Raw genomic sequence first — 16,908 nt, 5'->3', positions numbered from 1 at the left:
GAAACCAACTTGATTTGCATGAACAATGCAAACATGGTCTTAAAACCATTTCTCAAGCTTCTGTGTGAGACTATCACAGTATATATGAAATACCATATTTGGTTTCAATTACAGGTATAGAAAAGATTTAATATAGCCTATTGAAAACAGTGCTTTGCACGCAAACAGCCTATTCCACTGAAAGTTACAGATGCGTAACATAAGTGGAAGTAAAAGCTGCCCCAGTTCTCAGGCTAAAGGAAAAAACATTTGCAATCTTAACAGAATGACCTCATGCATACTGCTATTCTGATTAGGTAAAAGGTTAATATACTTTACAGAGGTCAAATTTGGTCTGAAATAATTATATATATTGAACCATAGGATTACAACGCATAGCAATGTATGAGACATTTTTGTAATGTAGTGTTTGTTTTGTTTTACGATGCCAAATTAACAGTCTTGAAAATAAAGTCCTGCAATAAGCAAAGGCATTATAATGCTTCTATAATGCTTCATGCAGCTCTTCAACATGAGCCAGCAGGAGAATTACAAGAAAACCTTTCAACTTTTATATATATACTGTATATATGGGAACTACAACTCAGATCATCTGCCTTGAGATTCTGCATTACGTACACACAGTCGAAGGCAAGAGTCTTCTGCTCTGAATTATAACCTGACTTGGATGCTCCAATCCATCCCCTGGAAAAGCCTGTCTATGTCTATACCTATACATTAACTACAGAGAAAGCTTACAACTATTTTATTTCTATATTTAAGTTGCTAACATGGGGCATGCAAAGCAGAAGATACAAGCACTCCCCTGCATAAATAACTCTACCAAGTCCACTAAAGAACTTTCATTCCTATTTCGATTCAAATGGAACTGCAAAGATCATGCTTTGATAATTCTTTCCAAGCTGACTTGCGCTCTTGTTTACACATCATTTATTCCTCTGTGAAGTACTGAAGTACAATTTTTATATTGATCTGAGACACAGAGGGCATGTACCGTTCCAGCCGAGTTACTACAAAAAATGTCTTTTTTTACCTGAAGTAAAGAAAAGCAAAGCAAATTGAGCTGGACCACTGTAGCTTGTATTGCTGTATTGTTTTCTGGGGATTGTGATCCTGTGTTCAAAAAACATTTCAACTACCATTAATGGAACTAGGTTTATCGTTATGAAGATAATTTCCAAAATGTCGTCAGCTAAAGGAGTTTCAAGTAGCAGTATCCACTGAATACTGCAAACAGCCTGGAAAACATTGGGGGAAAGGAGAGGTCCCCCCTCACCAAGTAAAAACTTGCTTAATGTTCACTATGCCACTTAATTATATTGTAGCAGCACTACAAAAAAATTGGTCTAATGATATCTAGTACCTCAAAGGTCGCACAAGCAAGACTGCTGACAGTCCCGTAGTCACAAGGAAGCCACTTCCATGAAGAAACAGCTGCCAGGGGAGCAATGCTATCAGATAGTCCATTTAAATGTTTCAAATTGGCATGGTTTACATATAATCAGCACAATATTTTTTAAACAGACAGCTCTAACCAAAAGGAAAATAAAAAAAAAACACCCAAGAAAATAAACAACAGAACCCCAAACTTTCAACTGTTGTAACTGCATAATGAATGACCCTCTCTAACTGAATGGCATGTATGGCTGGTATCAACTAACCTATGCTTTATTCACTATTTGTAACTGACAGTATGCTGAATATTCTTCCTTCTCCTCTAATTTCATCATGTAACTCACTTTCACTCATTCAAAAGAAAATGCTTTACTAAAATAACGTTAAGGCAATGCGTTCTCTTACAAAATTATCCAGTTGTATGAGTGACAAATTATAGTAATGGTTTGATTAAAATATTTAGTTAAGCAATATATGAAAAATATTGCAAACATTGTGAGCAGTTTTACTTTGGTATCAAATAACCTATTTGTGTATTACATAAGGAAGCATATCTCCCACATTTTCTTTAATGTCAGTGATGCTGGAAGTACTAACTAAAAAGGAAAAGAACCTCTCCCCCATTTCTGCTATTCTCAACAGAAACACTGAACTTTCTACAATAACATAAATGGCATATCAATCATAGAAAACTAAGTTTACTCATTCCTCACATTCCTTATACAGACACTCAGGCCACAACTCTTAATATAATTCTCCCTGGCAACAGGAAGGGACATTGCAGATTTTTAAAATTCCCATTCTAATCTTTCTTAGTTATCAATCGGGCAGGGGAAGCGCAGTGAGAAGCTCTGTGGAAAAAGCTACTACCCAGAACAGGTAAGTTCTAGTATTACACACCAGTAAGTTCATGGTTAGTAGTACGTAAATAGTCCATCAGTATCAGTCAGAACAGCTTACTAATTCAAGTCCCAAAAAATATAAAAATTGCTGTTAAATCTCCTCATGCAAATTAAGCTCATAATTACATCTTTTCAATAATATATGAATTTACATAAAACACATTCTCAATGATTAAGTTTTAATATTTCAGATGGTTGTTTTTAAAATGCCTGCATCTTTTGCTAATACTTAAATGACATATGTACAGTTTTACTTGATGTGGCTCCCTGACAATGCATACTCAACATACTTTACAGAGTGTATAGTATGAACAGCTGTGGGCAACAACATTTTGTAAGAACACACAAACAAGATATAAGAGCCATTTTTAATAATAGTGTCATTGTGTGTTGAAGACAAAATAGTCTCTTCTCCCCCAACCCCCAGGAGAAAACCACTTGATGCCAAGTTATTTGATGTCAAGATAACTGTTTAACTATACTAACATGTTTATAGTTACCTGTCACTGAGGTGAAGAAAACTGCTGCTCTCATCAGGATGTTCATCTTCAAAACTGAGATTGGACCAACTCCCAGTGCTATCATCACCAATACTAAGACTCATCTGCTGGCTAACAATAGATTCAACAGAATGAAATCCTTCTCTTCCAACAGAGCTAAACAAAAATTTAAGATAAAAACATCATTGCATTTCATGACAATGTGTTAGTTCATTTACAGCAATTTTACAGCATTTCAAAGACATTATATTCCAAGGGAAAAAAAAGGGGGGAGATGGAGGGTGATCCATTAATTTGTATCCTATTCTCAACACAAGAAATGGAGCAATCAAATAAATCTGAAATTGCAACAGGCTTAGGTCACAGATTGCTGTTCGGAATTATTTCACTAGAACACAACGGGAATGGTACAAATAATTCTCTCATTTGGAAGATTATTTGCTCTAAAACATCGAAGGCATTGCAGCCTTACAGTCTGTATATCAAGGTACACATTCCAAGGAGAAGACTTACCATTTTTGAACTTGTTCACCGTAGGACAATTTGGCTATTTTCCCCTGTCTGCTTCTGGTACAACCATATAGGGGGTCTACTACTGTAGGCAAAGTGCTTAAGTACGTGCTGCTGTTTAAAAAGGTATTTCTGTAGATAAAGCTTTGTCTTCCTGACTCAAGAAAGAGTAGCAACACATGACTTGCACAGAAATTTTCCCTCAGGAAATAATTTTTTTTAACCCAAAACCAATCAAGTAAGTACGGTCAATAAAAGCTAGTCTTTAAAAGACACTTCAAAAGATCCAGTTTGATAACTTTAAAGAAGTTTGAACTCCTTACAAAAAAGTTACAATACGAGAACATGCAGTTATGAAGTAACTTTCGGGGGCAAACTGGTTATCTATATACAGATGAAGTGGTAGAAAGTCCAAGAAAAATGATCATCATACTACCCCCATAGCAAGCAGCCACTGTAACATTCACTACTTTAAAAGCCAACCTTGACCACATCACTGATAACACTGCTCCAGTGGCCACGAAATTTGTGCAGACAAATATGCAGCTTCAATTGGAATCCGTCTGGGTAATACAAAGGTTATTTTTTCCTCATTTTCATTTCTACCAACATTAACAGTAGTTCTTTTCACCACACAAGGCAGCTTCTCAAGAAACATATGCATTAAATATAATACATTAGATAACAATATAAGAAACATTTAGAAATTTTGTCATAAACCCCCCCCGAAATATCACCTCCTTGTCACAGATTAAAAAAAAAAAAAAACCAGTATCTCTGTGAACGCTGCATTTTATTGCTGCCATATTCTAACTAGAAATTTTAAATAATATTTTTAAGAAGTGATTCAGAAACAAAGTGTCATCTTTGATACTCCAGCTATAGAAAAACATGACTTTTGTTTTTTGGTCACACTGTTGTGCAGAGCACCACAATATACAACGTATGAACACTTTTATGCTGCTAGCATGTACACATTTCATATCAAACCTTGAAAAATTTAGTTCACTCCCTCTGTGGCCTTTAGCCACTGAACATATAAAACCCAGTTTTATTATTCATCATGACGCTCCTCCAGAAACCAGGAAAAGAAACCTGTGGATAGTGTGAGGAATTCATACACAAACAAAAAAAGTAGGACAATAAATATTACTATACATTGGAAAAAACAACATGGTGCTCTTGGACCTGAAGAAGAGGAGATTTTAAGTCACTCTGATTACTGCAGTCTGTTTTAAGAAACAGTTGTTGTTTGTCAGTTACTGTGACATGTATTTCCTATTTATAGGCCTAATAAACAGCATATTAGCCTTGGCTAAATACACAAGAATTTGAAAGTCAGTTCCTTGTCTACTGTATTATTATTTCATAAGCTAAAGTGTGGTTCAGTAAGTTGTTTTTTTCTTAAAGTAAGGGGTTGCGGGTTTTTCTTCCAATAATAGGGACACCATCACAACACAGACATAACCAAAATAAAGCCTTCACACTACAAAGAAACGGTTAGTTTGGCCAGTACCAGTTGTTGGTCCTACTGACAAAAGCAAAAATAAATTACTTCTATTTTTTAGCACAGAAGAAGAAATATCGATAGGGAACAAACCTGAATTCTGTCATGGCTCACAGACCAACAAAACCCTTAAGGTCTTCTGTTCTCTACTGCAGGTAAAAATAACAGTATTTCAAGTTGAAATAATAAGTTCTACTTACTAGTCACCTACTTGAATGTATACAATGCTGATATATATAGAAACCTTGGTTTCAAGCTCCCACAGGTGGAAAAAAGTTGGGGGTTTTTTTCTAGTTCTAAATCATTTAAGTATCACCAGAATAAAAAGAAAACATTCAGAATATAAAGTATACATTTCTAAAAAAATTATTTTTTAAATTTCCTTCTGAGCACATCCTTCTTTTTCTGGTACAGAATGCAACAAATAAGAGAAAATTAGTATTACCTTATGTTAACTGCCTGACCAATATTAGTCATAGCTGATGTCATTATTTCAGTAGTAAGGCTTTCAGCAAAACTGACTCCATCTTGTCCAATACCACTGTCAGCTGTCAAACTTGTGTAACTCAGCTCTCCTTCTGCTTTCTCTACAGCGGCAGTAGCCCCCTTGTCAGAAAACACTGTCTTCTGTTCTACATCAACATGAATTTTAGGAATATCAAGCTGAAACACTCTTGATTTTTGACAGGCACCACCCAATCCAGAATGAACAAAACGCCTCACTGGAATGGAGGATTCTTGCACAGGTAGACGATGAGATGTATTTTCTGTACAGTACCGATGTTCCTTCATACTGCAGCATCTACAGACAGTTCCAGAAAAAGGAGACAGTTTCTCAGTATATGAGAGCCTATCCCCATTTTTTCTGTTTTCAGCCACGTGGAGAACAGCCGACTCTAAACTAATTTCTAGAGTATCATCTACTACTTTCCTAGCATACTGTTCTATAGCTTGAATTATGCCTTCACTGTAGCCATTTTCATTTAAACTGCCTGTACTATGATACAGTTTATGATCTGGGGAGAAAGGAAGAAATGTCCTAGAAAATCTTGTTTTAGTAACATCCCCTGTGACTTCATCAAATGCAGACTTTTTATATAGACAGGAGTCTGTTAGAGACTTTGGCAAACATGCTCCCGACATTTTCAATTTCTTCCTGACATCACAAGTAATACTGCGAGCAAGAGATTCTGAAAAATGTAACAACTCTGTACATTCTGTTCTCCGTGCGCTGGTGCTCCTTCCATACATTTGGTCTTCACAGCGATGAATGCTGCTCTTCACTTGCTGTACTGTATCTTTATTCACTGTTTTGATCAGCTCCAGCTTACCATTTACCTGTGCATTTTGCCCAGGAAACGTCTTTCTGTTGTATCTCAATTTAGTTTTTCTCGCAGCTTGCTGTAAGCCCGATTTGATAGACCTGTAAACAAGTCTGCTAGCGTACTGATCCATTAACAGTTCAGCGTTACCACCTTCTCTTTTCAAAACTCGAATAATATGATCTGCATATTCATCAGTCACGCTTTCACAGCTTGGGTATTTGGAAGTCAAACCAGTCATGCCTGAACCTTGTGGTAAAGGAAGCACAGATGAATCTCTCTCCCCTGGCCACTGGTCCCGCACCAGATCACACTGTTCTTTTGAACTATAATCTTTATCACCTTTTCTCAGATAAAGGCAATCCACCTGACAGTTAACCCTCTTCAACCTCAACAGTTTACAATGCCTTGATTTCACTATTTTCTTGGCCTCACTGATAACTTTTCCTGCCACATCACCTGCATAATTCCATAAAGAATTGCATGTCTCTTCTGGGATATTTATAAATGCAGTGTATCCACATCTTTTGTTTTGCATACCTAACTGAACCTGTCTATCAGCTTCTCCTTCATTTGTTTTACCATCTAAATGGGAAGCCGCCATTTCAGTCGCTATTGAAATTATATGGCTAGCTAAGCAATCTGCATACTGAATCGTTCTTTCTGAATGCTCCTCTTTCTCAATGGGCATTTCAGAATGATCTTCATCTTCACTACTTTCCACTTCTTCAGAAAGCGACCGCATAAGTTTTAGCATAAATTCCTCATTTTCCAAAGAGTCATGTTCCGTTTCAGACAAACCAGTAATGGATGGATTATACGGTGTAGAAGGTGGTGTTGCGGGTGCAAATTCCTTTGCTAATTCTCCCTTGAGTTTCTTAGATAGTTTTCTTAGGTTTCTTTCAGAACTACCTTGACATGGTACTAAAGGAGTTGGTGGGGGTGTATCAGGCATTACACAGGTATTTCCATCTTTGAGACTTGATTTACCTTCCATCTGCAAAGCATCTTCACTGCCAAACATCGCTGAAGAAAAGCTATTTGCATGCAGGAAACAATCAGCCTGCCTGTAAGTCAAAGGTCCTGATGGTTTCTGAGTATCACAGTTTTTTGAAGGCTTGTTTAAGTATGCTGTTGAGCAGCTTCCTGTGTCAGTAAAATCCTCTAGAACATGCCTAGCAAGTGTCCCAGTGGAACAAGGCGGTGGTGATTTTGAAGAAAACCTGTGTCCTTTTTGTTCCTGCCAACAATCTTTAGACTCTGAAAAACACTGAACAGAATGAGTTGGAGTAAGAAGAAATTTACATGGATTACTCAAAAGCATCTGTTGTTGCCCCACAATTACAGAAACATTACTTTGTTTTTCAGCCTCTTGCTTCTTTATCACACATTGTTCTTTTCTACAGATATCTGTGTAAGTCTGCGAGTTCACATTACATGCTACATTCTCACTAGAGTTGCATAATACAGTTTTACTTTCATCCACGGACTGTTTTATGACATACTTGGCCAAGTGATCTGCAAACGTATTCTTGGGGAAATCTTCACCAATACATTGCATGTAAGGTTTTTTATCTATTATTTTTCTTGTTAAAAAATCTGTATACTCTTCTACTGCTTTTGTTACTCTAGATGAGGTTATAGCTTCATAAGCTTCATTTACTATCATATCTACCATAGTTCCAGAGAAAGTATTAATGCCTTTCAACCCACTTGTTAATTCTGAATTATTGTTCATTCCAGATCTGTTATTTGTTTGTTTGGTATTGTTTTGGTTATGTAAGAGTGATGGAGTACTTTCAGTACTTTGACTGTGATCGGAAGTTAGGTATATATTTCTGAAAGAAGCGACTTTCTCCTCTCTCTTTCTGCTTCTAAAAGATGTATAAGTGGAGTCTTTGTATGCTTTCACATCATCATCAGAATTCGGAGCAGTGGATACTTTCACTTTATAAGCATCAGAGGAAACCTGATGTTGACAAAGAGCTCTTCCAGCTAAGGGCACAGGTATTGAACTTACAACACCAGAGGTGCAAAATAGAGCTTGCTGTACTGTGTATTCCTTCTTGGAATCTTGGATTGGCTTCAGCGCTACCCTGTCATTAAAATTAGGAAAAACTGTGGAAGTCTGTGTTGATTCTAACATACTTTCTGCGCTCACATATTTAATATTGTCCATGGAAACACTAATGGCTGCTTGTGTTGTGAAGGTCACATCAACCTGAGATAGTTCAATAAAGGCCTCCTGAATGACAGATTCGGACAAATCTCTGGCATAGGATCTTACCACTTTGTCTTCATAATCAAATGATGAAGGCTGCACAGCTGTAGGTGTCGATGGATATGAAAACTGGCATACTTCCATGATTCCTTCAAACACAAGTTCTTCAGCAAGGTCTGCCGCAAACCGTGCAACAGTGTTGGTAAAAATTTGTTTCTTCACATGCCGCAGTTCTTTCAAAGCACCAGTTATAGCTTCACTCACCAAAAAGTTTGCTATCCCATTAATGGCACGCTCCTTTAGGGAGATCGCTCTACGTCTTCCAATCTCATAAAAAGCCATTTGAAAGACCGAGGAAGTCAACCTAGCAGCCAAATGACAAAGTGCATTGGTGCATGAAGAAACGCCTTTTTGCAAGTCTTTAAATGCACTGCCAAAACTTTTTTCAACTAATTCAGTTGCAAATTTTTGAATGCTATCTCTAATCATTGACTTATGTTTAGATTTTGCTTGTATATCTGGCTCCTTACTAGTTTTCATTTTAAGATCTGCAGCTTGACCTTTTTTCTCTTTCAAAGCAATCCCTTTGTGTTTCGAATCATTTTCTGCACAGGCTTGTTCTGCTGAGGACTCAGAATGAAAAACAGAACCCAATATTTCAAATGAAACACTATCAGCATATGCTGAATAACTATTATAAACTTCATCATGGTGATTTTGACCTGCCCCATCTCCACCAAGACTAACTCGACATAAACATTCAGAAGAACCACAGCTCCCTAGTGGACTGAAAGCTGATGATCTAATAGGGCTGAACAAGCCTCCATTCTCTTCCCCTGATGTTTTAAATGGGCGAGGGGAATCTGGGACATCAAAGACGCTGCTATATGGTGATTCTGGTTTACGAGGTGTCGGTTTCTTTACATTGGCTGGGAGAGTGGGACGATCAAACTTGAATTTCTGAGGATTCATTGTAATGCTTGCAGAAGACAACTGTTCATGTGCGGTCCTCCTTTTCTGGGAGGGATTCCCTAGGATGGGATCCCTAATAACTTTACAAGAGTTTTCCAAGGCTTGTTCCAGCTCATCAAACTGATCAAAACTATCAAAAAATTCACTTACTTCTGAGTCTGAATCCTCTATACCATCTTTCACTACTGGAATTTTTGGCAGTTGAAGTTTAGCCTTCAAGCTTTTTTGATACCCTTCTTCATCTAAGAAGATGATGGGGCTTGGGCTGGAGCAATCTGACTCAGAGGATTCAGCTGGAGAGGAAGAAAACAATGTTTTACATAAAAAATTAACACCTTGATCAGAAGGATTATATGGCTTGTAGAAACTCCTTTGTATCCAAGGATCAGAAATTGAGGTTGTGACTGAATTTTTTACTGAGGACAGTTCCTTAAGTCCCAAAATATCAATCAAAGTAGAAGATCTGGCAGATGACTTTCGACATGCAGAACCCACAAGGATCTTTGAGTCAGTAGCTTCTAAACATTGAGCAGGGATGGTCTGTGAAGCAGCATCTCGATGGTTTCGAGAAGTAAAGCTACTTGCACCTGAAAAAAAAAAAAAAAACAACAACAAAAAAACAAACCAAAAAAGAAAGATGCCTTCAAAACCAAGAATTTCTACAGAACTACAGAAAACCAGATTTTGACAGATTTTGATGGCAACTGCTGGGTTCGTTACTGTTGCAAAATGCTAGCTGGTCTTTTATAATTAAAGAAGTCTTTAATTTTTTTCAAATCCTATTATACTAATCTAATCACTGACAAATCCATGTATTTTTTAGTACACAAAGTAGAACAAGATTCTATTCAATCTACATTCAACACCGAGATTAGAATCTTTGGTTTATGAACTGATAAACTGTTGTGAAAAGAATAGCAAAAAAATTAAATTTTCAATTTCATAATATCCCTTTACAGAACATGATTAATATAAAAAAATTACTATTTATTTACATTTACTTTCTCATGAAATCCTGACAGCCTAAATTTCAAATTACAATTTCTGCAGTCAATAGCATGCAAGAACTTACCAGCACTTTGTATCTTTGAAGGCTCATCTTCATCTAAGTGTTCAAAAGCAGTGACAAAATCATCCTCAATTGAAGAAACTGACTGATTAGTATCATCATCTTCTCCATGGGATGTCTCTGTTTGATGTTTTTGCAATGAGTTTATTTCCACTGCGTATCTTATGCCTGTGGTATACTTGCTCAGCAAGTTAAATATATAATCAGCTTTGATCCTTGGGAAAGAAGGAGACAGTCTCACCACACAAAACACTTCAGGAAGTTGATTCTTGAAAAAGAGAGAAACAAGAAAGCAAACATAACAATCTTAGAATGATGTTAACTGTCAGGAGTAGCAAGGGATTCCTTCTATGTATTTTTTATGAACAGTAACCAATTCACAAATATTTTAAAGATAAGAAAATGAATGGAACAGTTTGTGTCGTGTCATAATTAAAATCACTCGTTTTCATAACTTCTGCATGCTGAATAAATCATTGCAATAAAACAAACAAAAGGTTGTGTAATACAACTCTGATAATACATGTTCAAGAAACTATTAAAGAATGCATGTTAAAAATCTGTAGAGGAAGACAGTATTTCAAAGCATCTTTATACTGAATAGCACTTCAGTTTATAGATAATTGTTTCTTCAACATTATTTTTTATCTTGTTTACAACATAATTATATTTAACATGCATGATCAGCCAATATGGCTTTAAGAGGTTTGCATTAACAACATTTGTAATTGAAAATAATATAATTAACAAAATAGTAATAATATTGAAATAATGGAAAAATATATAATTAACAGCATTATAATTGTAAAACATTTTTAGAAAGAAAAGAGCTCACTGAGTTTTAGGAACACCTGACATTCTCGTAATTTTTGGCACCTCTGTTTCAAGAAGAAAAGTCTGCGAAGGATGAAAGCTATACCTGATCAGAGAGACAAGCTTCTTTTTTCCAAACTGACAGTGAAAAGGACTATATCCAAACAGAAGCATGGAATCAGCACCATAATTAAATATTTGTTAAATATTTTCTGTTAATCATACAGCACTTGAAAGCACTGAGTTTGAGATTTTCTAACATTCATTTTAAAGAAACCACTGAGATGTAACAACATTAATACCACTGTGCCTAAGGTGGCCCAAGACAAGGTGTGATATGACTAAACTCTTTATGAGGCCAAATATAATGCTTTGGTAATTAAGACGTGCAAGAAGATACAAATTTTTACCTGATGCTTCAAGTCATAAGGTTTTGCCAAGGTTTTCTTTACATCTTTTAGAAATATAACCTCATTTTCTTGTAGTTTGCACAACTGGAGCAATTTCAGAACATCTGGAAGCTCTACAGAAACAGCTGCCAACTCCTGATTTAAATACATAAACACATTGAGAATATAAAGTGAAAAAAAAATAACACATAAATGATGATGGTTTTGATCTCATATCCCCCCTAAATAGTAACAGATGCTCATTTTGGTAAGGCTCCTCTTGTCTTCCCTTTTTCTTGCCCTATCCCCCACTTATTCTCTCAAACTGTGGTGTAAAGCTCATGTAAACAAGCTTTAATTCAGTCCATACTCATGTCCAGCTCCACCTTCTACCAAAAGAAATTCTACTGTTTCTCACAGGCCAGAGACGCTTAAAAGTCACAAAGGACAATCCTGTAAGCACTGAAAAGCAGTTGCACATCCTACAAGATATGCAACTACAAAGAAAACACTGAACTCGGCTAACAGTGGCTCTCAACAGATCTCTCTATGCTTTTAGTCTGCTTTACTGGAATGGTGTTTTAGACACCTATTACAAAAACAGAGACAAGGCACTTCTTCAAGCATGATCTTGGATAACTTTTAGATTTACCTAACATAGAAAAGGCCTATGAAAGATTTATGGTTTTTTTTTTTTTTTTTTTAAACAGTCTAAACACTGCTGATCCATGTGGTACAAAGCAAGTCTCCACAAACTTATTCAGCCCAATTTTCTCTCAATTTCACCTAACTATAGACAATGAATGGTTCTTACCTGTACTTGAAAGAATGCCTAGTACTATTATCATTTGGTTAATTAGCAACACTGATACAACTTTAAAAACTAATGGTTTCAGAGCTTCTGCTTTCCATTTTTAAACATAAGCAAACTGTTACAGCAATCTCTATCTACTAAGATCTCGACAAAGGAGAAGTGTGGAATTGCACTGTAAATGGGTATGTTATGGGTTTTACTTCTGTACATTGCACAGAAACATTAAACCCTTAACATCTTAAAATGGCACAACACACCTCCACTAGTTTGCCATGCTTCCCCTTTTAAATTAATATTTCCTCATCTAACTCTACAGAATAATATCTTAAGGCATAACCATAATACTGACTCCTGGTCCTCCATCAGCAATTGACAGCTAGCAGTCAATCCAGTAAAGTTTTAGCTTTGCAGATGACAACTGTACCATATTAATAAGAACAACTCTACCAAGAAGGTAGAAGGCAAAATACTAATACACACAAGTTTTTAACAAACAAAAACCAAAACCACCAAACAAAAACCCTACAATTAACCAAGTCCCTCCCCTCTCCAAACACCCCACACACAAATAAAATCCCCTCCTCCCAATTTAAGTAAGTTGTTCCAGACCATTCTAACACAAAGACTGACCCAGGCAATATTTTATATATGTGCTGGGTTTGTGTGAGTGGCAGGGCTTTTGGTAGCCATGGAAGGGGCTATAAGCAGCGGCCTCTGTGAGCAGCTTCTTGAAGCTCCCCTGGTTCCAAGTTAGCAACAGTGGTTCCAACTCTTTGGTAACATATTTAAGGAGAGCCTGGGAGGAGGAGTTGGAATTGTGAGGAGGGGCTGTTGGGAGGACACCTATGCAAACACTAAGGTCAGTGGAAGAAAGGAGGAGGGAGGGGGTGGGAAAGATGCAGCAGAGCAGAGACTCCCTTGCAGCCCGTGGTGCGAGGGCAGGCTGTGCCCTGCAGCACATGGAGGTCCACAGTGGAGCAGATGCCCACCTGTAGCCTGTGGAGGACCCTACGACAAAGCAGGTAGATGCACCCAAAGAAATCCATAACTCTGAGGGAAGCCCACACTGTTGTAGTTTGGTGCTGGGAGGACTGCAACATGCAGGAGTGACCCGCAGTGGAACAGTTCGTGAAGAGCTGCAGCCCGTAGGAAGAAAGGACTCATGTCGGAGCAAGCTTGTGGAGAACTGTGTTCCATGAGAGGGACTCCAATGCTGGAGCAGGGCAAGAGTGTACGGTGTCCTTTCCCTGAGGTGGAAGAAGTGGCAGGACTGATGGCAACCCCCACCTCCTGCACCCCTGTGCCACTTGGAGGGGAGGAGGTAGAGAAATCAGAAGCAAAGCTAAGTCCCAGAAGAAGGGAGGGGTGAAGGCAAGGTGTTTTTAAGATGTGGTTATCCTTTTCACTGTCCTACTCTGTCTGTTCGGTGGTGTTGTTGTTAGTGTTTGAATTAAATTGATGATCTTTTTCTTCCCCTTAGAAGTCTATCTTTTGCTCATGACCATAACACATGAGTCATCCCTCCCTGTCCTTATCTCAACTCTGGAGCCTTTTGAGGTATTTTTCTCATTCCCATTTCTGAGGGGAAGGGAGTAAGGGAGGAGCTGTGTGGCGCTCAGTTGCCCTCGGGCTCAAATCACACCAATACAAAACAGTAATGATCATATTAAAATAATTATTTTCAACGTTTCAGTGATATTTAAAACTTGTGGTTTTAAATGCTCAAGATACATATATTTAGTTTCCTGAACACCAAAAATCCTCCACCTAAAAAAACCTAGGTACTACTTAGAAGAAATCATCAGTGCTGAAGAACATTATTTTCCAATATAGATAGATATATACTGTACCTGCAAATGAGCAGTACCCATCTCTTCAGCAAAACCTATAAATGTAATCTGTAAAATAAATATGTGAACATATTGAAGTACAAAAAAATTTTTTTCATTTTCTGCAGATATTTAAGAGTTAAAAATTCAGCAGGCTTTACCATAAAGCTTCATTCTAACACCATGAAAACCATACCTTAGGGTAGCACAGCTTGCTCAGACAGTTGCACATAGTCTTACATAAAGAATAGTAATGCTATACTACTCAATGTGTGAAAGGTCAGATCTGACTAGAGAGCATATACAACATTTAAAACCCACTACAAAGAAATTTTTCTAGTGGCCTACCAGCTGGTATACACTGAGCAACACATAGAAGCCTCACTCTATCTGTTAAAATAAACATGACTTTGCAAAGATCAGTGCTCATCTGTCCTTGCTTCAGGCTGGACACATATAAAACAGTTCCAGTCCGAAATCTGTCCATGCTAACAAACTGTGATACAAAGGATATACTAAAGAGAGCATAATGCCAACACATTATACAGTTTACCATGTTAATTGATTAGCCAAAGGCCAAAACACAAGAGGTTACTTAAGCCAGATATTTGTACGCAATATCTCAGTAGACAAACCCCTAAAGTAAAGGAATTAAAATAGTCAATCTCAAAAAAAATAAAAGGTCTTGACAGGCTCGGGAGCCTGGAATATGTCAGAAGTATCAGCTTTACCTCAGGTTTTTGTGCCTGTGGACAGGGGAGTTATTTCTCATATATTGTCCCTCTCTTCTGTCTACAGGTATCTTGTGTCATTCAACACAAACAGACCAACGATTCATATAATCATGAGAGAATCATAGAATGGTTTGGGTTGGAAGGGACCTTGAAGATCATCTAGTTCCAACCCCCCTGCCACGGACAGGGACACCTTCCACTAGAGCAGGGTGCTCAAAGTCCCATTCAACCTGACACTGAACACTTCCAAAGAGGGGGCATCCACAACCTCTCTGGTTAATCTGCTCCAGTGCCTCATCACTCCCATCATGAAGAACTTTCTCCCTATATCTAATCTAAATCTACCCTCCTTCAGTTTAAAAACCATTACTCCTTGTCCTATCACACATGTCCTTGTAATAAGTCCCTCTCCAGCTTTCCTGTAGGCAGGTAAGTACTGGAAGGCTCCTATAAGGTCTCCCCCAGAGCATTCTCTTGTCTAGGCTGAACAACCCCAAGACTCTCAGGCTGCCCTCACATAACCCCAAGTCTCTCCAGCACCCTCGTCATCTTCGTGGCCCTCCTCTGGACCCACATGAGCACATCCATGTCCTTCTTAAATTGAGGGCTCCATAGCTGAATACAGAACTCCAGGTAGGGTCTTACAAGAGTGGAGTACAGCAGGAAAAATCACCTCCCTCTCAACCTGCTAGATTTGCTTGATGCAGCCTAGGATACAGCTGGCTTTCTGGGCTGTGAGCACAAATTGCTGGATTATGGTTTTCCATCCACTACTATGCCCAAGTCCTTCTCCTCAGGGCTGCTCTCAATCCACTCATCGCCCAGCCTGTGTTTGTGCTTGGGATTGTCCTGACCCATGTGCAGGACCTTGCACTTGGCCTTGCTGAACTTCCAAGAGTTTTGCACAGTCCCACCTCTCCAGCCTGTCAAGGTCCCTCTGGATGGCACATCCCTCCAGTGTGTCAACTGCACCACACAGCTTGGTGTCATCGACAAACTTGCTGAGGGTGAACTCCATCCCACTGTCCATGTCACCAACAAACGTGTTAAACAGCACAGATAAGGATGTCATGTGGGAGAGTGTCAAATGCTTTGCACAAGATAAAGCAGTTGCTCTTCCCTTATCCACCAACACTGTATCCCCATCATAAAAGGCCACCAAATTTGTCAGGCACAATTTGCCCTTAGTGAAGCCGTGTTGACTGTCACCAATCACCTCATTATCTTCTCTGTGCCCTACAACAGTTTCCAGGAGGATCTGCTCCATGATCTTGTCAGACACAGAGGTGAGACTGACTGGCCTGTAGTTCCCTGGGTCTTCCTTTTCTCCCTTTTTAAAAAAAGGGGTTATGCTTCCCTTTTTACAATTAGCAGGAACTTCATCAGACTGCCACAACTTCTCTAAGATGGATAGTGGTTTAGCCACTTCATCCACCAGTTCCCTCAAGACCCAAGGATGCATCTCATCATGTCACATGGACCTGTGCACCTTCAGGTTCCTTAGATGGACCTGAACTTGATCGTCTCCTACGGTGGGCTGTTCTTCATTCCCCTAGTCCCTGCCTTTGTATTCTGTGTCGTGGGTGATGATGGCTGGAGCACCTGCCAGTGAAAACTGAGGCAAAGAACATGTTGAGTACCTCAGCCTTTTCCAAATCCTGGGTAACCGTCTCTCATTTTCTTCTGGAAAAGGCCCACATTCTCCCTAGTCTTCCTTTTATCACCAATGTACCTATAGAAGCTTTTCTTGTTGCCCTTGATGTCCCTGGCCAGATTTAACTCTATCAGGTATTTAGCTTTCCTAACCTGGTCCTTGGCTGCTTGGACAATTTCTCTGTATTCCTCCCAGGCTAACTGTTCTGGCTTCCACCCTCTGTAGGCTTCCTTTCTGTGTCTGAGTTTGTCCAGGCACTTCTTGTTCATCCATGCAG

General features: G+C 38.5%; 1 protein-coding gene across 3 annotated transcripts in view; it reads right to left on the bottom strand.

Annotated features, from left to right (window-relative positions):
* Nucleotides 1–16,908, bottom strand: part of AKAP11 (A-kinase anchoring protein 11) — a 44,665-nt gene that overhangs the window by 13,253 nt on the left and 14,504 nt on the right. For 2 of the 3 annotated variants that reach the window (XM_074912538.1, XM_074912556.1), the window contains exons 4-8: nt 14,265–14,312; nt 11,622–11,756; nt 10,402–10,666; nt 5,260–9,916; nt 2,798–2,953 (exon numbers count right to left, since the gene is read on the bottom strand). In XM_074912538.1, the coding sequence (XP_074768639.1) occupies nt 2,798–2,953; nt 5,260–9,916; nt 10,402–10,666; nt 11,622–11,756; nt 14,265–14,312 (5,261 nt within the window). The remainder of the gene's footprint in view (nt 1–2,797; nt 2,954–5,259; nt 9,917–10,401; nt 10,667–11,621; nt 11,757–14,264; nt 14,313–16,908) is intronic. The other variant, XM_074912546.1, reaches the window with a different exon arrangement.

Source organism: Athene noctua, chromosome 1 (assembly GCF_965140245.1).
Source record: "Athene noctua chromosome 1, bAthNoc1.hap1.1, whole genome shotgun sequence".
Classification (NCBI taxonomy): Eukaryota; Metazoa; Chordata; class Aves; order Strigiformes; family Strigidae; genus Athene; species Athene noctua.
This window is presented reverse-complemented; position numbering and strand designations above follow the sequence as displayed.